We start from the raw sequence: 24,756 nt of genomic DNA, 5'->3' as shown, positions 1-24,756 counted from the left end.
AGGCAACTTGCTGTCGCCCTCTTGGGATCGCGTCTGGACTACTGTAATGCGCTGTATGCTGGACTGAATAAGAGTCAGATGCAGCGCTTGCAGGTAGTCCAGAATGCGGCAGCTAGATTTGTCCTCGATCTTCCCCGCCGCTCCTCGGCCACGCTGGCTAGGAAGCAGCTGCATTGGCTTCTGATAAAGGAGCGGATTGTCTTTAAATCCATGTGTATGGTCTATAAGGCCTTGGCTAAAAGCAGACCCACAGGGATTAGAGCCATCTTGACTTATTACAACCCTGGCAGGAGCCTCCGCTCCTCCAATCATTCTTTTCTCCACATCCCTCGCATTCGGAAAGCCAGATGGGGTGGCAAGGCATTTTCCCTCTTGACCCCTAAATGGTGGAACGATCTTCCATTAGAACTTAGGTCCCTCCCTTCCCTCCAAACCTTCAGAGCTGCCCTTAAAACACGCCTCTTTGTTCAAGCGTACATGTAAGTGCATGACTGCCTGCTTTCTGATCTTTTTTGTTAGGCGCCTTGACACCTTCGGGTTTTAGTTTGCGCGGTACAAGATGCAAAAATAAAATAAATAAATAAATAAGGTGTGCGCGGAGGGATGGGGCCAACTGTTAGCTGGAACCACATATCTAATTAATTTCAGGAGACGCCCGGGACACGAGGCGTTACCTCAGCAGCACCCGTAAATCAAATAAAAGGAGTAACTTGTCGCAAAGCAAAGGCTGTGCACAAATCAAACACTGTATTTTCCAAAACTAGACACCAAGGGAAATACACGATGGTGTGACTTGTGTGGCTCTCATCACATGTTGATAACCGGAATTCCTTGCAAACCTCAAACTTTGTAAAAAAAATCCCAAATTTTTCTCACATTTCTGTGATAAAAAGTTCTGGAAGCTGCATGGATTCTCAAACTTCCATGCACCCCGCATTGCCCAAAGGCTCCCAATAAAAACAGTACATCACTTGTGTGGGTAGGCCTAGTGCCCGGAACAGGAAATGGCCAAAATCAACGTGGACACATCAAATTTTTCTAGTGAACACTGACCCTTTTTTTGCAATGTGCCAAGCTATGGATTTTGAACCCTAGCTCAGGCAACCTAGAAAACCGATGCATTTTTATAAACTAGACACCTCGTGGAATCCAGGATGAGGTGACTTGTGTGGCTTTCACTAGGCTCTTTTACCCAGAATCCGTTGCAAACCTCAAACATTGTAAAAACAAACACATTTTCCTCACATTTCTGTGATGGAAAGTTCTGGAATCTTTATGGATCCTCAAACTTCTACCCACCCGCATTCCCGAAAGTCTCCTAATAAAAATGATACCTCAGTTGTGTTGGTAGGCCTAGCGCCCGTGACAGGAAAAGGCACAAAACCCAACATGGACACATCACATTTTTCAAGTGAAAGCTGACACTTTTTTTGCAATGTGCCTAGCTGTGGATTTTGATCCCTTGCTCAGCCAGTACCTAGGAAAACCTAGCAAACCCATGCATTTTCAAAAACTAGACACCCAGGGGAATGCAGGATGGGGTGAATTGTGTAGTTCTCTCCAGGATTTGATCCCGGAATCCCTTGCAAACCTCAAACTTATTTAAAAAACACATTTAATCACATTTCTGTGAAGGAAAGTTCTGGAATCTGTGCGGATCCACAAACTTCCACACACCCTGCATTCCACAAAGTCTCCAGATAAAAATGGTACCTCACTTCTGTGGGTAGGCCTAGTGTCCGTTACAGGAAACGGCCAAAACGCAACATGGACACATAAATGTAAATGTAAATGTAAATTGATACTTGTATAGCGCACTACTCACCCGCAAAGGTCTCAAGGCGCTTGCACGAATACTGCTGTGGAACCCATCCTGGCTTTCCCTGTGAGGCGTCCACTCCTGGGCACCCCCAAGGTGGAGGCCAGGCATCCTTAGTGTTGTGGGGGCCATTGTGGAGATTAAGCAAGCTATTGCCCAGAGTTGCAGAGTGGGACTCCATGATTGGAATAGGCACCAATGCGAGAATAATCAGGTCCGTGGAATTTTTGAGCCCAAGACCCGCCGAGGCGGTGATTGGAACCCTGGTCCCGGGCTAGACCTCTGCATCAGGGTCTGCCGCTTTAATCATTGAGCCACACTTCTCCACTCATTGAGCCACACTTCTCCACATACAATTTCTCCAGTAAAAACCAACCCTTCTTGCAATTTGCCTAGCTATGGATGTTGGACCCTTGGTCAACCATCACCTATGGAAACCTAGAAAACCTATACGTATTTCAGAACTAGACACACAGGGGAATCCAGGATGGGATGACTTGTGTGGCTTTCACCAAGTTCTGTTGCCCAGAATCCCTTGCAAACCTTAAACTTTGTAAAAAAAAAAGAATTATTCACATTTCTGTGATGGAAAGTTCTGGAATCTGCATAGATCCTCAATATTCCATGCACCTCTTATTGCTCAAGGGATCTGAATAAAAATGGTTCCTCACTTTTGTGGGTAGGCCCAGTGCATGTGACAGAAAACGGCACAAAATGCAACATGGACGCATAACAATTTTCCTGTGAAAACTGTCCCTTTTTAGGCAATGTACCTAGCTGTGGATTATGAACCCTAGCTCAGCCGGCACCTAGGAAAACCTAGCAATCCTATGCATTTTTGAAAACTAGACAGTCATGGAAATCCAGGATGGGGTTACGTGTGCTGCTTTCACCAGGGTATGTTGCCCAGTATCCCTTGCAAACCTCAAACTTTGTCAAAAAAACACATTTTCCTCAAATTCCTGTGATGGAAAGTTCTGGAAACTTTATGGATCCTCAAACTTCTACCCACCCGCATAGCTCAAAGCTCTAGATAAAAATGGTTTCCCACTTGTGTGAGTAGAAAACAGGAAAAGGCACAAAACACGACGTGGACACATCACATTTTTCCAGTGAAAACAGACCCTTTTTTTGCAATGTGCCTATCTGTGGATTTTTAACCCTAGCTTAAGAGGCTTTGGGGAATATGAGGTGGGTGGAAGTTTGCGGGTTCATGCAGATTCCAGAACTTTACAATACAGAAATGTGAGGAAAATGTGTTTTCTTTGACAAAGTTTGAGGTTTGCAAAAGCAGTGCAAAATAGCATGTAATGCAGCTACAGCTGATTGTATTGACATTGTTCCTGATAGGATTCTTACCCAAATGTAATCTCAATTACATTAAGTGGCATTATCCTGGGAGGTTTGCTTAACAAACATAACTAAACTGCCCAAAATTGTGTGGGATTATGCCACAACTTGTTAAAACATGTCAGACAGAGCTGTGCAATATCATTTCTTTCACTCTTCCTGGCATTCAAATACTAAATTGTAGCTATCTGCCATAATCCATTCACTCATGGTATTAGCACACCAGCAGATGAACATAAAATCATACTTCATGCATATGAGATCCTCTTCACAGTTGCAAATCAGAGATCAACATTCCTACACTCATGTCACATCTCTTTTCCTTTTCAACATTTTAACTATAAAGGACCAACTGGTTCAAGTTTCAAGCATCATCTATATCATCATACTTCTTGAGCAAATACCCGTCTGGTGGTTACAACCATGGTTGAAATGTTTACGGATTCTGTTCAACAGGGGACTGGACCACATAGTGACATCCTACTTGCCCTACTACTTGAAAAATACACCTTTAGACTCATTGGAATTGTTCACACTGAAATATTTGATTTGTGGGAGTGTACCAACCTTAAAGAGGATAACTGCACCCTGCTTTCATCATATTTTTGGAATGCTCTCTTACAAAATACAAAGTGACTTATTATAGCTAGATCATGGAAAAATCAAAGAATACATTTGAGAATGGATTATGGAAGATAGCTGCAAGCAGATAGAGCAGGCATGGCAGAGTCAACATTTTTTACAGGGCTAAGGGGTTCATTGGTTTCATTGGAAGCTGCTTCCAGAACACAGAGGAAAGGAGCAGGATTACCCTTGTGAACTGCAAATATATCCCTGTGGATAAGGATGCCCATGTATTTAAACACATGCTGGGTCTTTGAAACTGACGGCAGTTAGCCTTTCGCAAGAAGAGTGCACAAGGTTCAGATAATGGAAAAACACAGGATGTAGGAATGTTTAACCCAAAGGCCAGAGATTACTCTCATAGGAGTGCTGCACGGTCACAACCAGGGTTAGCCCAGTAGCGATGATGTGTAGGTTTATTAGGACATCATCCGCATCAAGAGATATAGGATGATGTGGGCTCAAATCTGTATCCCTTATCTGGGGCTCTCTAGGCATATCTTACTTGCCAAAAGCTTCATTACAAGCGGGAAGAGCACTGACCACAACGGCCATCACTGTCTGACGGCTCTGTATTCCTGCACAATTAGACCCGCACAACTGGGTCTGTGTAGAGCACTGTGATTTAGTTTGTTATCTCGACACCGAATGCCATGCACTGCAGCACTACAAATAAATACACCCAGGAGAGACTGTCAAAGGCTTTTTCTATGCCAATGGAGGACTGCCAAAAAACCGGAATGGGGTGGCTCTAATCAGTATGGCTGAGCCAATATCTAGAAAAACAAAATGCAAATGCCAGTACTGATACAGAAGGTTTAATTAACAAATGTCAGAACACCGGACCTGAAAAATTAATTCAAGACTGGTAGCTGATTGGTAGCTTTTATTATTTTGTTTGATTTTCTCAAAAAACATTTATTTAAGACAATAGACAATATTACATGCTAGGTGCAAAAAAGAAATTAGGGAATAAGGGAATCTTTCATCCTATCAAGCATGTCACAAGCATACAACATTCAACCATTCAGGAACAAAAGGAACAATGTGTAATATATTACAGTGAACAGTATTTACAGTGAACAAACACACACAAAAAATTCTGGAGAGGGCCACAGTCTGCAAAATATTTTAGATGGTATTCATGAAAGAATTATTTATAAAAAACGTACATTTCTTCGACAAATTCAAATATTCTCTGATTTTGTTAAATGAAAAGAACATACACAAAGTAATGTACAAGGGGTAGTGGTAAGCAACAAGGCAATTCATATGAGCTTATCACCCATGCAGACTCAAAAGTGGCAGTGGGCCTACGCGTTTCGAATCCTGCTGATCTGAGAGGATTCTCTTCAGGGCCTTTATTTTTTATCTGCCTAGGCGGGGCTGCTCTATTAAGGGCAAAGTCACTTGAAGAAACGGTTGTAGCACCTACTCGTCTGGAGCCTTTATTTTCGTGTGCAACCGCCGTCGGAAAAGGAAAGAAACAAGGAACGGAATCCGAAAAAGGGGCACATTCAACGTGGAGATTCTTGTAACCGGCACTTTTTTTAGGTGGTTTGAAGAACCGTGGTTAATTGCACGGGCGTGGTCCGCTAAGCGCGGCTCGCTTGATACAAACGACTTACAGGCCCATCAACGCGGCGCTGCACGCTGAGGGCATTTTTAAGAAATGATGATTAAGTTAAAGACTGGTCCGAAAAGGCTGCACTCTGGCTCAAGCACCTGAGCTAAGGTGCTTGAGCCAGAGTGCAGCCTTTTCGCCACGCCGTCGTTTAAAGATTCGGACCAGTCTTTAACTTAATCATCATTTCTTAAAAATGCCCTCAGCGTGCAGCGCCGCGTTGATGGGCCTGTAAGTCGTTTGTATCAAGCGAGCCGCGCTTAGCGGACCACGCCCGTGCAATTAACCACGGTTCTTCAAACCACCTAAAAAAAGTGCCGGTTACAAGAATTTCCACGTTGAATGTGCCCCTTTTTTCGGATTTCGTTCCTTGTTTCTTTCCTTTTCCGACGGCAGTTGCACACGAAAATAAAGGCTCCAGACGAGTAGGTGCTACAACCGTTTCTTCAAGTGACTTTGCCCTTAATAGAGCAGCCCCGCCTAGGCAGATAAAAAATAAAGGCCCTGAAGAGAATCCTCTCAGATCAGCAGGATTCGAAACGCGTAGGCCCACTGCCACTTTTGAGTCTGCATGGGTGATAAGCTCATATGAATTGCCTTGTTGCTTACCACTACCCCTTGTACATTACTTTGTGTATGTTCTTTTCATTTAACAAAATCAGAGAATATTTGAATTTGTCGAAGAAATGTACGTTTTTTATAAATAATTCTTTCATGAATACCATCTAAAATATTTTGCAGACTGTGGCCCTCTCCAGAATTATTTGTGTTTGTTTGTTCACTGTAAATACTGTTCACTGTAATATATTACACATTGTTCCTTTTGTTCCTGAATGGTTGAATGTTGTATGCTTGTGACATGCTTGATAGGATGAAAGATTCCCTTATTCCCTAATTTCTTTTTTGCACCTAGTATGTAATATTGTCTATTGTCTTAAATAAATGTTTTTTGAGAAAATCAAACAAAATAATAAAAGCTACCAATCAGCTACCAGTCTTGAATTAATTTTTCAGGTCCGGTGTTCTGACATTTGTTAATTAAACCTTCTGTATCAGTAATGGAGGACTGCAACAGCTCATGATAGCTCAGATGGTATATCATCCAGATCTTGGTATGAACGCTTTATAATTGGGGACTTTCTTCTACCTGGTATGAAGCCACTCTGATCAGGGTGAACCAGGGGTGCCAGATGTAGTTGAATGTGGTTTACTAGTATTTTACCCACACTCTTACAGTTCTAATTGAGGAGAGTTAGCAGGTGGTATGAGCCTCTGTACAACGGGTCTCACCCATGTTTAGAGAACATAATGATAAAGGCCTCTTAGGCTGCCTTCCTTTCTGATTTGTACATTGACATCAGCCTCTGGCTGATGTCAGCTTGAAAGCATTTATATAGAATACTAACACGAGGCCATCACCTTCTGGTGTCTTAACTGTGGCCAGCTGTTTAAGCAAGCACTATCTCTTGCTCCTCTATGCTCCACTTCATTTCAAGCCTAGCATCTGGGGACACATCCACCTGAGGGGTACCTCATAAGTACTGCTCTAGTGGATCCGTGTTTGCTCAGCCTGATACTAGTTAGTGGACAATAGGAAGCACAATTAGATATTAATTTAGCTATTTCTGGATTTGAACGAGCAATACATATGATTACACCACTCTTTTTAAATATATATTTTTTAAAGAGAGCGTTTGACTCTGGGGAATGGAGCCCACTTGTTCTGGGTAACAATGGAAGGCATATATGCGCTGAGCTTGTTAGCCAGAATGCCTGTAAACAATTTCGAATCTATGTGTAAGAGGAAAATTGGCCATTATGAATTGCACTGTGACTTACCTTTGCTGGGCTTGGGAATGACTGCGACTGAGGCGGTCAGCATCAAAGGCAGTATCGCCGCAGGAGCGGCAAATGAATTAAATACCTGCATTAAAATATGCACTACAATGGGGCAGAAGACAGGTTATAGCTGATCCAACTTATTTTATGTGTATCTCTCTTTCTAGCATTTCTACTTGCCCTGGAGAGAGATGGGTTGTGTGCGCAGATTGGAGATACAGGGCGCTATATGCCCGTTCTAGATGTCGGCCCTAGTAGAGGTGCGTGCAGTATTCCCTAAAGGTATAGAGGGCACCCCTGGGGCCTGCAGCCGAGCATGCAGCTTGTTCGCTAGAAGCCGGACACATTTATCTCCACCGACGTAGAAGGAATGGCACAGGTGGAGGGCAGCGCATTCTGTTAGATCCAATTCAATATCAGGCAATTGGGAGTGAAGGGTTAACAGTTGACGCCAAACCCTCTGGCACCCATGCATTGGTGTATGCATTCAAGCTCTTTGACTTGTTTGGTGAGGAACTCCCATTTCTCTTCGTAGGCTGTATTGCCAGCAGCTGAAATCACAAAGAGTTGCCTCCTAACTTCTGTTTTGAGTGTTTCCAACAATATTGCGATGGAAATGTCGGGAGTGACATTGTGTGCAAGGTATTTGCTAATGGCTCCTTGAATCTGTGCCACCACCTCATAACTTTATAGCATAGTTTCTCCCACTCGCCACTGGTGGGCAGGACGTTCCATAGGGGGAAGGACAGCCAGAGAATCAATGCAGCATGACCTGAGAGTGCTACTGCGAGATATTTCTAACTCTGTGGTGTGTGTATGTATAACTTTGGTGCCCAATAAATAATCCAACCTAGCATATGTTTAATTTGTGTTAGAATAAAGGAGTATTCACATGTTTTTGGATGAAAGGCCCTCCTTAGATACCTATGTACTAGGTCTCTCAGCCACTTGTGTCCTCCCTCTGATAGCGCCCCTGCTTGCCTATGCCTCTGCAACGATGTGTCTAGAGCATTATCAAATATTGTATTAAGGTCCCCCTTAGCAACACCCTACTGCCAGTAGTAGAAAATGCCTTTGGTAGTGCTGTGTGTAGAAATGCCTCCTGCCCATCATTTGGAGTGTAGATAGAGCTCCCCACTAATCACTTATTGTATAGAACAATGGTCCTTAGGAAACAAGTATAGAAACCACAAACAAATGCAATATAGACCTTGATGTGTACTATAAAGTTTCAATGCCCAACCGGGCAACGACTTTTATTATGTAGATACGGGTATTTTTCACCAATCAATGGATGATACAAAGGGACGCAATCCTGCACCCGATTGAAGAGACAAAGGAACAAGCAAACAATAAGCATACATCAGAGGAGAAAACAAGGACACAGGCAAAAAAAAAACTGGAGCACTGAAAGCTTGCAGTTAGCATACAAATGAAAACAAGTTAACGAACATAGTGACCACGTTATTACATATACAATGGAAAACGGTGACACTATTTAGTGTGTCGAAGACGTTTCGATCCCAAGCTCAAAAGTTTAAAGGGATCATCATAAGGACTAAAAGAATGATTTGCCTGGAATTTTAAACACAATGCCTCATAGCACTGAGGGGAGGATGCTAAGTGAATAGAGTTCTTGGAAGTGATGACAACCTTGAAGTCCGCAGTGAAGAGGCAGGGAACCGCGAGGGGCTAATTACATCTCAATAGTGGAGGTTTTTTTTTACCGAAGCGTGCCCCGTTGGGTACGTGGCTTCAATCTGCGTTTAGTGACGGTGGCGTTGATACGTCTGTAGTGCCTTGCTCGATGGCAGGAACTGGCACCCCCAGCATGAAGTGGTAAGTGATATTTCTGCCCCTAATTTTAGCCCCTTACTATTCTCCTCTCACCCTGAAGGAGTGTGCCACCAGTATGGCCACCCCTGCTGTCTTCGTGGAGGCCAAGGAGAAACACTGGTGTGGGAAAGTAGTGGAAATTCTTTGAGAGCAGGTGAGTCTCCTGAAGGGGACAGATGTCTGCTCCTGAGTTTTCTAAATATGACAATTCCTTTCTGCGTTTTACCGGGTTATGTAGCCCTCTAACATTAAGGGTGAGAACCCTAAGTTGTGTGGCATGAATTGGTAATATCTAGATTGATGTAAGCTATAGGATTAAGCAGCCTGCTGGGTCTAAGGGGCCCGTTAGTTGCAATAGAAGTCCCAATGAGTGTCCTGTGTTCTTGTCATTGTGTCAGCTGTGCAGATAAGTGTAAACCACAGTGATAAAACAAGGGGAAAAGAAGAAAAGCATAATTTGAGAACTGGAGCAACAACGTACTTTCAGTACCACTGTGTTGCAAGTCTGCGAGTTTGCCCATAAAGTTTGGCAATAATGCCCATCCCCTGCCTACCACCCAGCCCATCTGCCCTACATAAGTCTGCTAGATGAGCTGTCCTCCGAAGTGTCGTCCTTCTTGGCCAGCGCAATAGGAATTGCCTCAATTGCTGCCTGCTGCCCCTTGCCTATCTCTGCGGGGTCGTGGTGAGTCGTCTCTCCTTGTGCTCACGTCTCTGCCAGCTTGACTGCCGTTTCCTTAGTTAGGGAAGGAAGAGTCAGACCCCGCCATACCCCCCAAAGGCAGGTCCAACCTCAGGACCTGGCGGCCCTCTGATAAGGACTTAGTTGGAAAAGTTTCCCTTCCAATTGAAATTTTGGGCTAAATGGATGTCCCCAAGAGTAGGGTATCCCTTTGTTTCCCAGGTGCATGGTGAAAGCCTGGAACTCTTTCTTCTCTTGATATGGTGTTAGGGTCTGGTCTCTGATGGTTATAGTGTGATAGGGTGCTTCTCCAGAGCTTACCACAATATTTCCTCCTAGACCTAGAATGTCTGTTGGGAGGGTTGTGCTCGAGCGTGGCAGTCCAGCACAATGTACTTGGTCAACCTTTATTTCAGTTTCTCAGGGCTCCCCTAGGAAGTGGTCGCTGACATAGCTAAAGATGTCCTCCCTTCCGCCTTAGTAGCAATGCCTTGTATGCAACATTGTTCCGATGAGATCTGTTCTCAAGTACCTCCATGTGGGCCTGCAAGTCTATATATAGCTCGCAGAGCAGATGACCTCCTGCTGGAGGGATTCAAGTTCCTTCTCCTGACAATCTCTTCTGTCTTACAGGGTTGCAATGAGGTCCTCTAACAAGTCTATGTCCTTTCTACATTTTTTGATGTCCTGGAGAGGTCTCTTTCGACAGCCTGCAGGTTATCTCTCAAAGACATGAATAGATACTCCATGAAGAAGCATGTCACATGCTCCTCCACCATACTCTCACCCTCTTACCGCAGAGGGTTCGATGGAAGGGGGTCACTGGATGAGTCCCCTGGTGGTCGGTTTAGCATTGCTTTGACAGTGCGGTCTTTCTTGGTTCGGCCGATCACCATTGTTGACATCAATCACTGTAGGACCTGCCAGTGCCTCACGTCGTGAGCCCAAATTGACCTACCACCACCCTGAGAGCCCTCAAGACAAGTCTTCAAGGGAAAATGGGTTTGGAAGTTCTGGACAGGTCTCTCTTCTGTGTATGCCTCACAGGAGGTGCCCGTTGGTCAAGCCCATGGCCACTCTCAGCAAGAAGGGACTCCTCTTGTACTCTCCAGCTCTCAGGGTTCTGCGGTAGCTATCCCATAGCACAGGCCTCAGGCGCAACTCCCACTGTCTCATTGTGTTCAAAAGTCCCCTAGGTCCTGTAGGCTTTAATCATGGGGCGAGGCCATGCCCTGGCCGCTAATGGGGGGCAAGAAAAGTAGCACCCTTGCATATGTCCCAGCAAACGGTGTAACTTCAGCTTATCACTATGAGCAGATTCTGTCATCCTCCGCAAATCAGATGTGCGTCCTTGTCCCATTTAATGCACCTCTACTGATCAATTCAATCCAGTTCAGGTGTAGCCAGGTGGGCAGGCTCAGTCCATATCTTTCAAGCCTTCCAGCCTCCCGAAATCCCACCTCACATAGTCTCACTGGGATAGTGGGTTCCTCTGCTCCGCTGCTCTCATCGCCCACTGATAGAGGCTGCAAGACCCTAGGGCATTGTCTCCAAACACCTTTGTGCCAGCATACTCACTTAACCCAGCAGGTCTGGGCTGAAGTTGTTTGCCTCAGGCAGAACATCTGTGCTCCAGCACTTGCAATCCTATCTGATGTCTCCTAGGGGGCCTCTCTGCATCGCCACTCCAGTTGCTGCCTGCCACGACTGGCCGTGCTTCGCTTCAGGTTGGGGCAGGCATACCCCTTTTCCAGCCATCCAGCTCTGTGGTCCTCAGGACCTTATTGCAATGTCAGTGGGAGAGGGGCTAGCTCTGTGCACAAGTGAGTGGCAGCCGGCTGCAACCCCCGGGCTTCAATGCACCTGCCTTTCTCCTGTTTCCAAGTGGGGGCCGACTGTAGATGCCACGTTCTCTTGCTGGAGAGGCCAGCGCTGATGTGTTGGGCTGGTGACTGGCAGGAGAGACAAGAAAAAGATCTTAACCTGCCACCATCTTGGCCATGCCCCTCCAGGGCCTGTAATTTAAATGCTACTAGTGGGCCTGCAGCGCTGATTGCACCACCCACTGAAGTAGCTTTTGAAAGCTGTCTCAGGCAAGTCACTGCAGGGCCTGCATCTGTTGTGTGCAGCCACATTGACTAGCTACTTGCCAAGCCTTAAACTCCCCTTTTACTACATATAGGTAACCCCTAAGGTAGGCCCTAGGTAGCCTTATGGGCATCATGTGGTGTAGGTAAAAGGTAGGGCATGTGCCTTTATTGTGTGGCATGTCCTGACAGTGACTAACGTTCTATTGGGAATTCCCTTATGTGTGTTTGAGTGCTAATTCCTGATTTTAAGAGAGCATCATTTCCATGTTTGGAATGTTTAGAATGACAGTAAGAAATCCGGCCTACTGGTATAGTTGGATTTTTTCATGACCATTTTAGAAATGCTGCTTTTAGAAAGTGGGAATTTATGTGATTATAAATCTAGGGTTTTCCATCCTGACTCCAATTCACATCTAAGGCAGAGTGACAGTTGCCATTTGTGCATAGTTTCCAGACACCCATCACACAGGAAGGTCCGGGTGTGACATGCGAGGCATCTACATCCATCTGCATGCTGATAGTATTCCTGGGCTGGGAGGGGGAGTCGGGTGAATTTATATTTGTACAGGCTGTGACCTGCCCTCACACATGGCTGTGCTGGTCTGCAGCTTCTCTGTGTGGTCGCAGGCAGTTGCCTTTCCTAATTCTGCCTGCAGGAGATCCAGGGGAGGTCCTCCTGCTGGATTGAGTAGGATGTGTCATGACCCAACATCTGAAAGTCCCTTGGGGTAAATGTACTGATCGCGGCCATACAGGGCAAGACCTCAATGGAGGCCTGCCTGTTTATTGAGGAAGACTGCCTTAACTACTGTAGGCCCTGTAATGGACACACAGGAGCTTCTGTGCCCTCTTTATAAAGCCTAATTACCACATAAATCCTAATTGGAGTGCAGGAGTGCAGCACCTTAGGTGTATATGGTGAGGTTTGATGATACATGTAGTGATGGTAATATTGAATGATTCATGCATTCCCCCTGCTTCCCATACTCTGCACATAATGTATGATTCATGTGGTTCCTTTCGTAATCTGCGACACTTCATGCCCTGATGTTCTAATAATGCCATTTTTACCTTGCGCTTTCATGATAATGAGTATGAGCTCAGGATTGGCATTGTATGTCCAGTATTTATGAACAATGCTGTGTTGGTCTATGATTTATGTACAATATAATTTAATGTTTTTATATAATCCTGTGAGCAGTCTGTTTTGTGGTGTACTTATTGTGTTTCTGTCTGTTTCTGTGTGAGTGTGATGTGCAAGAGCTTTAAACATTGCATCTGGTGATAAGCCTAACTGCTCTGTACCAAGCTACCAAGGGGTGAGCACAGGTTATCTTTGGTGAGTAACTTACTAGCCCTGACTAGAGTGGTGAGCTCTACCTGACTTAAGCATACTCTAGCCAACCAGAAACCCCATTTCTAACACGCACCCCTCGAGGTCAGCGCCAGGTGTGACTGCACCAGTAACTCTGCTCTAAAGCCAGCCCTGTGTTGGATTGCCCTTTCTTGGCTGAAGTTAGAGTTATTATGCAGCGAGTCTTATTCACTATCGATAGACACAAAGAACATGACTGCACATTTACATTCTAATTTCTTTATCTCAAAATACCTTTTTGCATTTACATCAGAACTGTCATAGTATGACAGTGGTGGTAAGTCATCTACAGTCAGATGTTTTTTGTATCCTGTCATCATAAGAGGTGTCAGCCATGAAAATGCGGTGAAGGAGATCAGTCCTGCATCATCTATGGGATTCAGAGAGGCGGGCCTGGTGAGAAAAAGTAAAAAAGAAACATTAGCGTAACCTGTGCCAAAGTCAGCACCTCTAGGCTCTCACTGTCTTAATCATGTTTCTGCTATAAGTGAGGCAGCAACATTCTTTTTCCGAAATGTCGATGAGGCACACACAAACCACCACATGTCAAGGGGGTTCTGACAGGTGTGCATAGTGTGCAGTTTTCAATGTCTTTCTAGCATGTTTTGTCAAAACATAATGGGCTATTTTAAAGAGAAAGAGATCATAAAAAAAGGTTTCATTAATTGAGATAGTTAGTTACTGTTGTCTTTTGCACTATTTGTTACAAGTATGATACATATAAGCTGTCATCCCATTTATTTCTGGCACCCATCCAAAAACAGCATATGCTTACTTTCTTTTGCTCTGAAGCCTACCATCTAGTTTCTTGAGGTAGACCCTTGTGTTTCATAAACCATATTCTCCAAAAGGGACTTATGTAGCCTCTTTCTTTATTGATTTTATGATTTTGTTTGTCATTTCCCAGACTGCTACTATCTCTCATTTTTAGGATTGTTTGTATGTATGTTGTTCTTCACCAGTGTGCTGCAAGCACAGTCTGTACACTGTCCCACCCATTGAAACCCACTGTTAGACCTGGCAGCCTTAGGGTAGTCTTCCTTCAACTTTTAACCTTCCTCTATCATTTTCTGACCTTGTTTTTACTGGTATTAGGAATCTGTACACTTTACCATTGCAAAGAAAAGTGCTAAAGTGGGTGTGCTCTCTTCCCTAAACATAACAATATTGGTTCATCCCCAATTGGCATATTTATTTTACTTATAAGTCAGTAGTAAAGTGGTAATACATGTACCCAGGACCTGTAAATTAATTGCTACTTGTGGGCCTGCAGCACTGTTTGTGCCACCCACGTTAGTAACCCCCATTTAACTATGTCTCAGGCCTGCCACTGCAGAACCTGTGTGTTCAGTTTATACTGCCATGTCGACCTGGCAAAATAAACGTTTTTCAAGGCCCAAACCTTCCCTTTTTATACATATATGTCACCTCTAAAGTAGGCCCTGAGTAATCCAGATTGCAAAGTATTTAAAAGATAAAACATGTACTTTAAAGTGTTACGAGTCCTGGTAGTACTGGACCTCAGCCAACACCTCTTAAGTACTCTTCTGGACCTGTGGATACTCTGCCAGGAAGAAAGACTGCTGTGCTGACGAAGGACTGCAACTCTGCTGGATTGCACTCTGCTAGACTCCTGCTTAGCTGTGCTGATCTGCTGCCTGCTGCCCTCTGGCCTGAATGAGAACTACTGCACTTACATCTCTAGCCCACAGAACCCAAAGTGACTCCAAGGGCTACTTGGCTGGGCTTCTGATCTGAAGCCTCAGGAACATAACAGGCACCTGGACTCTGCCATCTATGAGTCTACTGTGCGAGGTGTTGCACCCTAGTCCTGGACTATTGGAAGGGTGCCTAAGGTGCCTGCCAGTGGAACTGATGCATCTACTCTGCTGAGCTATGAATCCCCAAGCAAAACAGACTCATTGTTGCTATTGCGTGGAGTGGACCCATCACAAAAGACGTGCATCGCAGCTGCAACCCACATTTTCTGCAACCAACATCTTGTGAACAATGCATCGCCTTTGGGACCGCCGCTTGTGATGTGCTTTCCCTGATGCAGCTCCTTGCATCTCTCATCAACAGCAGCCTCAAAGAAGATGATAATGCTCTGCATCACAGCGTCACCACTCATTGTAATTGACGCATCGCATCGCCTCAGCTGTGCATCACCACCCTGACACCGGACTTTACATGACAAGCCCTGTCTATTGGATCTTTGAGGTACACACAACAGGGCCATGCTGCATCTTCGACGTGACTACACACAACATTCTACAACAGGATTTAAGGTACTCTGTTCAAAAGGCATAGTTGGGTCCCTGCAGCCAGCTGGTGCACCATTGCGGTTGGCATGAAGTTGGGCCTTTGTTCCGGTACAACCAGACATCCCCAATAGCGCTTAGCGCTGTTTTGGTACTAGTTTTCACTATGAACTCTAAAACTCAATGTATCCCGTTCTTGTAATTGGATTTTTTTATTTATTAAAATCAGATCTATTTTTCAACCTGGTGTGGGATATTTTTGTGTAGTGTTTTCACTATTTTACAGTTTGAAGTGTTGCACCAATACTTTACACTCTGCCTCTGAGTTAACCCTGACTGCTCCATGCCAAACTACCAGAGGGTGAGCACGGGTTTATTTTAGGGTTATCCTGAGTATGATTGTGGTTGCTATTTGACTAGGGCTCATACCCCAGTAAACCAGTAACCCAATTTCTAACACCCATGCATTAATTTCTTCACTAGCTCAGGTATGAGGAGGGTAGTGATTGTAAGGTGGGTTATGAATGCAAGAAATCTATTTGCTTTTTTTTTGACACCTCAGCCCCTGCTCAATCCATGAGTTTCTGGGTTCTCTCCAACTCATTGAATTATTTTGAAAATGAAACGAGTGCTGATGATTTCCTATGTTGTTTTTGGTTTTCATTGGGGTATGCATAGGTTACAACAGATCTAAAATCCTAGCTCCATTATTAAGAAGAAAAGTACAAAATGCTAGGTATCTGTCTAATTGCCCAAGGAGAAGCTAGATAGCTTCCTGCTCTCACTCCTCATTTAACTGTTCTACACGTACATAGAATGACAGCCTTATCCTCCCATACAGAATATTACATCAGGGTGGGCAGAAAGAAATGATGAAGACCACAGAAAAAACTGATCCAACACCGGGTAACTTCATTCTCAGGCTCCTCCTACAACTTGTCTGGGTAGCTTCCTGCTGAGGCTCTTCATTTAACTGATCTCCACATTGCCACATACCCAGGAGGACACCCTAACATCCTATACTGAACATTATTGAGGGTGGGCATCAATAGATCATGAAGGGCAGGGAAGAAAGAGATCCCAGCACATCAGATAGCTCAATGCCAGCTGCATTCACCCCTTTACTAGGGCATTCTGCACAACATATCACTACCGCTTACCATCTCAAAGTGCACTCTGCACAATACACATCACCACTGTTAACGTTTAGGGCTTTCTGACCATGCACTGCTGAATTCAATCCTGTTATAAGGAAGACCTTACATTCTATTGTGCACTCATCATTGTATTATGCAATAAACTAGGGTTATCAGTAGATATGCATCAGTAGCTCTTCTGTGTTTACTGTTTAGGGCGTTGGTACTTGATTCATATGTACCTCTTTTCCATGTTCTCCCGCAAGAATCCACCTAATAAAATGTATTCCACCATGTGTAAAGACTGGAAAACATAACTCTTCGGCTTGCTTGGGCTACAATCATTGCCTTCATGCCTCATATTCTCCAAATTCTGCTTGACAGGACTAATAAAGTTAATGTTGCAATTAACTTAAAGCAATACCCTCTTTCCCATAGTATGGCTGTCATAACATGAACATAGTAGCCAAGGAAGGAAAATGCACCCACCCAGCTGGCTGTTCTGGGCTCCTATAGTTACAGAGAACAATCTCACAACATGAAATCAGTATTCTCCAAGCTTATTCTAATAAATACATACTAACACCACTACTGCAGCAGATTTAATAATGAATACAGGTTTGATTAACAACCACACCTTACATCTGCCTTGCATCTGCATGTATGAACTACCAGATACCAAAACAATGGTATAAAACACTTAATTCTCAGCAGAATCATTCACACATTTTCTTCTAGATCCAGCTCTCCATTGAACTGGCCCTTACACAAGGAACCTACCCCCAAATACAGTTCTTTTGAGACACGGTAGCTGCTAAATTTTGTGTTCTTCTGTTACTCTCCGTCTGTCCTCATTTCTCACCCTAGGGACACTTGTTGTTTTATTCAGGTATTCTTTCATTGCAGCCATGGCCTTCTCTGGGATTATAGAAACTCTAGTGCCTGCAGCCACTGATTGTCATTTCTCTGTAGGGCCATACACATCTTATGTTTTATTTTTCTCTTAAGGCTTAGCAGCCTAAGAACTCAATGTTACTTCTTTCTTTCTAGGGAAGGCTGTATGTCCTATTGCTGTAGCCCACAGTGGCGTATGCAGTTATCGTTCTACGTTTCTCTCTTCTTATAATTTATTTTCTTTCTTCAGCTGTTGCAAAGTATTGCCATTAAAACTCATCGCCAGTATAAAGATGTACAAATAAACTCTATCTGGTGTTAGGTAGATAGCTAACTCCATCCAGTAAAGTATTAAGGATGTTAAGTATATTGCTGGATATCCCACCAGGTGCTGCACAACTTCCTGCTTAGTCTCTACCTCCAGCTGACCTCCACATTCTCATATACACATAGTGACATCCTTGACATTCCAATTTAGACAGCAGCAGATCATAAAGGGCACAGAAGAAAAAGATCAGAACATACCTCCTTCCTTTACAGCAACCTCACTCCTGACTCCATAACTAACTTTTAATGTGTATATAATGTATAACTAGATTTTAATGTGTATATATGTATATATATATACCTCTGGCCTCACCGTTGGGGACCGTGGGAGGAGCCCCAATGCCCCCACAGTCCCGCTGGCTCCCCGCATCCTGCGGGAGCCTGCATTACTTTTCCACATGGGGAGCTGCTGACATGCAGCTCCTCATGAGGAAAAGCAATCAGCTTTGGATTTTGGAAGCAAGAGCATGTGTCCTGCTCCAGCTTCCAAAATCCAAAGCTAGTTTGCTATGACAGGGTGAGAGTCACATGGGTCCCTGGGGGCTAACTATCCCACCAGCTACCTCCAGTAAGCGCCCCAGAGCTGTGTTGCAGATAGGTGTAAAAAGGGGCGTGCCCTGTGAACACCTCTCTGCAACGCAGCTCCCTGCTACATACTGGAGGTACCTGGTGAGCTAGTTTGCCCCCAGGGAACCTCAGGATTGAAGGGAGGGGGCGGGGTGTAGCTGCGATGCCAGCTTTAAAAAAAACTAATTAAGAAGGGGGCTGTGTGGCCCACTTCTCTTTCCTTTTTTTGGGCCCTGGGGCCTGACCCCCCTTTTGTTAATGTAAATGGGAAGGGGACCTCGTGGTTCCCCTCCTGAAGCCTCTATTGGCCCCAGGGACCCCATCCCACGGGGCCGATCTCTATTCAATTTTTTTTATTTGGGGAGGAGGCCACGTGGCCCCCATCCTGAGCCACTTCTGGCCCCGGGGACCCCATTCCCCGGGGCCTAGCCATCCTTTTGTTTTTTATTTTTAGGAGGGGGCCACGCGGCCCCCTTCCGAGGCCCCAGGGCCTGGACTCTCCGTATTTTTATTTAAATTATTATTCACAGGGAAGGGGGGCCGTATGTCCTGTGCACTTCTGGCCCAGGGGACCCAATCCCTCTGGGCCTGGTTCACCGTTGGGGACCGTGGGAGGAGCCCCAATGCCCCCACAGTCCCGCTGGCTCCCCCTAATCCTGGGGGAGCCGGCAGTACTTTTCCACATGGGGAGCTGCTGACATGCAGCTCCTTGTGAGGAAAAGCAATCAGCTTTGGACTTTGGAAGTGAGAGCAGGGAAACCTGCTCTCGCTTCCGCCCTTCCATAGCAAACAGAAGTGTCGGGGTGGGCACCCCGGGACACTGCAGGAGCTAGCCCTGGGGGGTGGCAGTCCCAGGGCCATCGAGGGCTCCAGGAGGGGGGCCGCATGGCCCCTTCCCTCTATTTTAAAGCCCCGGGGAGGCGGTGTTCCCCGGGGCTGGGGGGTCCGTTATGGACCCCCAAAATCTCAATATTAAGTGCCCCAGGAGGTGGTGGTCCCCGGGGCAGTGTGGGGGGCTTGAGAGCCCACTAATTATGTTTTTTAGCACAGAGAAGGTGACAGTCCCAGGGCTTCAGGGGGGCAACGAGACCCCCACCAATTATCATAAATGCTCCGGGGAGGTGGCGGTCCCCAGAGCAGCGTGGGAGGGTTGGGACCCCTACGTATTTCTTTAGGTAGCCCCAGGGAGGTGGCGGTCCCCGGGGCTACTTGCCCCCTGCATTTATTTTAATAAACCCAGGGAGGTGGTGATCCCTGGGGCTGCCCCCACAACATTTTTTATAAGTGCCCCCAGGGCCTGACCCACCCCGGGGCTTTTTGAATACAAAGCACAGGACCCAAACTTCGTTTTTTTGTTTTCATCCACCCCGCTTGACAAATCAACCCTAGCTTTCAGGATAGGAGCTGACCTGGAGAGACTTTTCTTTTAGAGAATCTTGCAAAGATTCGTTAAACTACGCCAACGTTATTAGCAAATCAAAACATGCTATTCCTATGGAAATTAGGTGGTAACTAGAACTACCTACTGGCGACTGTCGGTAGGTAATATATATCATAGAAAAATCTCCTGCAGCAATGTAAACCACAAAGAAAGAGTCGCTCTCCAGGATTACTTCAAAAGGCCATGTGTATCATCAAAAGCAACGCGTTTTGATTGAGACTGTCTTTTTCACAAGCCTAAAGATCACCATTTCCAGTCACCATTTGTAGTGCATTTACATTAACATTAACCATGGGCAAAATTTGCGGATTTGCGGTCCGCAAATTCACGCGAAATCGCGAAAAGTTCAGCGAGTTTTCGCGAAAATCGGCGAACTTGTGGATTTGCATAATGTGACCTTAACCACTTGTGTCTATTACTTTGCCACCACGCAGAAATGCACCGAGGTCCCTCGAGTGAGCTGTCCAGCATAGTCAGGAAAGGGCGGAAAGACGTTGCATACCCTAGTGTGTGTGGGGCGGTGCCAAAAGGTCAAGGCTTCTATGCGAGTTCACATGCCTCTTGTTTATAAAGGGTCAAAGACCGATCAGAGCACCAGATGAGGTGAAAGCAGCCTCCTGTTCACAGCAAGAACACAGGGATTGCGCTTGAGAAACTTGTGGATGCAAAGACCTCCATCAAGGATTACATCTAATTGTAGATGGTAGATATGGGGATGAAGCACACCTGCCTAGCCTAGACCGTGCTCACTGGTTGTTTGGGCTAATTATAATACATGTCTGAATATGAGCTTCAACTCGGGCACCTTCTTTATATCTGTAACTGCTTCCTGTTGAGGTTTAATTTTTGTGACAGGAGCATCGTGCCAGAATAAATCCTGCCTGCATATTTATTCACGTAGATGCCAACTTGTTGATACCTATACTGGAAAAAAAAGAACAAATCTGCCCGCGAGCGGATTTGCAGATTTTTCGGCAATTTCGCAAGATTCGTGGATCGGGAAATTGCCAAAAATCAGCAAAATCCCCGAGCAGAACAGATTTTGCGCCCACCCTTAATTAACATAGAGGACGGACTGACAAAGTTGGTTAGCAGTATAGATACTGAAAACAGACTGAATTAACATCATGCGGTGATTCTTTCGAAGATCAATGTGACATAGGTTAAAATTAAGAGTGGAGCGAGGGCAAATTGTAGTGGCTGACAATTGATGCATTTTGCAGATGATACATGCACATGTTGCAAATTTTAAACAAATTAGACTAAAAGAAATTAAATGAAATAGTCTAACTGACGAGTTCATTAATTTAACTCAATGTTCATAATCCCAGATTTAACACTCCTGTTATTCTTGTCGCATTGTATTCTATGTATAGACATGTTTTTAATCATGTGTTGCTACCACCTAGTCCACAAGCTGAGTGGCTAATGAGCATATCTGTTTCCACAGTTACAACATATATATTGGCCATATTGGGGCAGCGAGGGTGTATTGGTCATGCTCTTAGACAAATTAATTTTACAATTGATATGTAGACACATTGCAAATTAATTCAATAAATAATAATAATAAATAAATACAAATTAAATTAAACAGTTTGACTGATAAATTCAAAATTCACTCAATGTCTACAATTCATGGTTGACGCCTCTTGTTCATCATGTCGCATTGCCCTTCTGTATATATACGTTTCTAATCACATATTTACAAGCCAAGTGGTTTATGAGCACAACTGGCAGCACAGTTTCATCACAAATCGGCCCAGTGGCCTTTTTAATCACAAATTATTCACCTATAGTCTGTTTACTTCTTCAAACACAATAAAAGGGGCGTAACCACCTTTTGTCAAACTAAAAGGCTCATAACAAGGTAGTGAACACCATGCACTCTGTATGAAACTTATAATAGACAAAAATATATATTTTTTTAACTGTAGGCCGGCCCCAGGGTATGGGGTCACCAGGGCCATAAGTGGCCTGAGGAGGGGGGCCACGCGACCCCCTTCCCATAATAAAAAAAAAAATTAGGCCTGTCCCCGAGGATGGGGTCCCCGGGGCAATAGTAGCCCAGGGAAGGGGGGCCATGCAGCCCACCTCCAGTATTATTAATTAAAACAAAATATTAATAAACAAGGCCTTGCTGCAGGGGATCGGGTCCCTGGGCTCAAAAACAACCTTGTGAGGGGGTCCGCTTTAATCCTTGAATCCTGAGAGTCCCTGGGGGCCAACTAGCCCACCAGGTACCTCCAATAAGCCCCACACAGTGGAATTGATGAGAGGTGGTCCGAGGCCATGTCCCTTTTTACACCACTCTGTAAACATGCCCTTTGGCGCATTGCTGGTGGGGAGAAGAGGTCCTCTTGTGTCCTGAGGACCTTAGGACTAAAATGGACTTCATCCTCCGGGCTGCAGTGCACCTGGAGGCATGTTTGCAGAGTGATGCAAAAAGGGGATTTGGCCTGTGCCCACCTGTCAGCTATCCCATTATCTGGGGCATACTGGAGGTATCATTTTGTTTTGGTCAAATCTGTTTATTAGCATTTAGAATTTTAACAGTACAGTAGGTGCAGCATTATATGCAATTCATTCACTTAGTAATGTCGAGTATTCCGTCCACTGCAAAATAACATGTCAATTGGGCACCACAACATTGCATATAAGTATCTCAACAATTAGGAGTAATCGCCTGAAGCTGGCTGCAGCGTAGAGAGTCTGCGTATCCCAGACCTGCATACAGAGATGATGTTTTGTAACAACTGTAAAATAAAAAGGAAAATGCAAAACGAACAGCGACATGAGCACAGACATACATTCGTGCTTATCCCTTTCCTATCCCTCCTTCCCCTCGGCCCTCTGCCCCCGCATGCGCGCGCATCCCCAACCACAACTGTTCCTATATAATAAGCCTGTACATCTCAGCAGGACAGCGTGTGTAGTGCCCAGACATAGGAACATCTCGCGGTTTACTCCAACCCCCAGTGTGCCTATCTAATCCCTCGCAGCCCCCGCATTTGCGCTACTTTCTGGTGGCTGTAGGGCATTAAGCATGTGCTCCCAGTGCTCTGCCATAGGTTCCCTGCGAAGTCCCACCATTTCCTCCCTGCGTATGGCAGTCCACTCCGCTCGGGCCCATGCCTGGAAGGAGGAGGTCCACGCCTGCACGCCAGGCGGGTCATGCGCCTTCCATCTCCTCGTGAGGAGGCGCATCACCACTACCATCCCCAGGTCTAGGAACCGGGACGAAACCTTGTCTTTGGGCGGTCTCTGGAAGTGGTGTAGAAGGTATTCAGGGCAGTTAAAGGGGATAGTACGCCCGGTACAGTTCCTGAGTAGCTCACTGATGTCACTCGAGTAAGTGCCCAGCCCAGAACAGTTCCACAAGAGATGAAGAAGATCTGCTCCCACCTCCCGCACCTGGGGCAGGACGCGTCAGACCTATGGAAATACTTGTTTATTAGTTCAGGTGTGAGATGGGCCCTATGAACAACATAGTGCTGAATTGGAGGAAAACGCATGTTTCTGGGGATGCGCACCGGACGTTTAAGGATTTTCTCCCATTTTGTCAGTGAGTGCCCATCCCAAATCCCGTTCCCATTTGCCTCGAAGTGGGGCCAAACTGAACTCCGTGTGCATTCGTAGGGATGCGGCGAACCACCGGACCAGGTGTCTACCCCTACCCATAACATGAAGATATTGCATGGTTAGATGTTGCTCAGGTTCCGCCGTGATATCTCCCCACCTGGCCGTCATTCTCGCTATTAGGGAGTGATGTTGTAGGAATTCCCCTGGGGGAAGACCATCTTCGGGGACCAGCGTCTTATAAGGCGTCAGTTTGCCATCCCTGTAGAGGTCACCCAGTGTCTGAACATCTGCCTCCTGCCACTGCTCTTGTTTTTGCAATTGCCGCCCTAAGTGCGCTGGGGATGCCCAGACATGGGTCCCAGGCACTCCACACCACTTGGAGTCAAGCTAGCCGGGCTGATGAGAGGTGTTACCTCGAAACCGGTCCGGTCCTCGGATGCTTGATTCCGTTCTGGGAAGGACATGGCTTTTGTAGTTCGGACTGGACTGTTCCCATGGGGCAACAGGGTCAGAGCTGATTTGCATATCGCCATTGTCTAACCCAGGTTGGTGTGGAGTGCAAAAAAACGATGGATTTGGGCCCAGATCTTTTGACTTGGGGAATGTGTGACATTGATCCACATTCGGTCCATCACTTGTTGTTTTTGCAATTGCCGCCCTAAGTGCGCTGGGGATGCCCAGACGTGGGTCCCAGGCACTCCACACCACTTGGAGTCAAGCTAGCCGGGCTGATGAGAGGTGTTACCTCGAAACCGGTCCGGTCCTCGGATGCTTGATTCCGTTCTGGGAAGGACATGGCTTTTGTAGTTCGGACTGGACTGTTCCCATGGGGCAACAGGGTCAGAGCTGATTTGCATATCGCCATTGTCTAACCCAGGGTGGTGTGGAGTGCAAAAAAACGATGGATTTGGGCCCAGATCTTTTGACTGGGGGAATGTGTGACATTGATCCACATTCGGTCCATCACTTGTTGTTTTTGCAATTGCCGCCCTAAGGGCGCTGGGGATGCCCAGACGTGGGTCCCAGGCACTCCACACCACTTGGAGTCAAGCTAGCCGGGCTGATGAGAGGTGTTACCTCGAAACCGGTCCGGTCCTCGGATGCTTGATTCCGTTCTGGGAAGGACATGGCTTTTGTAGTTCGGACTGGACTGTTCCCATGGGGCAACAGGGTCAGAGCTGATTTGCATATCGCCATTGTCTAACCCAGGGTGGTGTGGAGTGCAAAAAAACGGCGGATTTGGGCCCAGATCTTTTGACTGGGGGAATGTGTGACATTGATCCACATTCGGTCCATCACTTGTTGTTTT

The 24,756-nt window shown here is 45.7% G+C and overlaps 1 protein-coding gene across 1 annotated transcript in view; it reads right to left on the bottom strand.

Moving 5' to 3' along the window:
- LOC147677799 (ATP-binding cassette sub-family C member 12-like) overlaps window positions 1-24,756 on the bottom strand; it is a 2,578,840-nt gene that overhangs the window by 2,265,288 nt on the left and 288,796 nt on the right. The window contains exon 4 of the mRNA XM_086945588.1: window positions 13,474-13,632. Within this exon, the coding sequence (XP_086801714.1) occupies window positions 13,474-13,632 (159 nt within the window). The remainder of the gene's footprint in view (window positions 1-13,473; window positions 13,633-24,756) is intronic.

The sequence above is a fragment of the Lissotriton vulgaris genome, chromosome 12, assembly GCF_964263255.1.
Source record: "Lissotriton vulgaris chromosome 12, aLisVul1.2, whole genome shotgun sequence".
In the NCBI taxonomy this organism is placed as follows: Eukaryota; Metazoa; Chordata; class Amphibia; order Caudata; family Salamandridae; genus Lissotriton; species Lissotriton vulgaris.
Note: the sequence above shows the minus strand (reverse complement) of the source record. Positions and strands in the feature narration are given on the sequence as shown.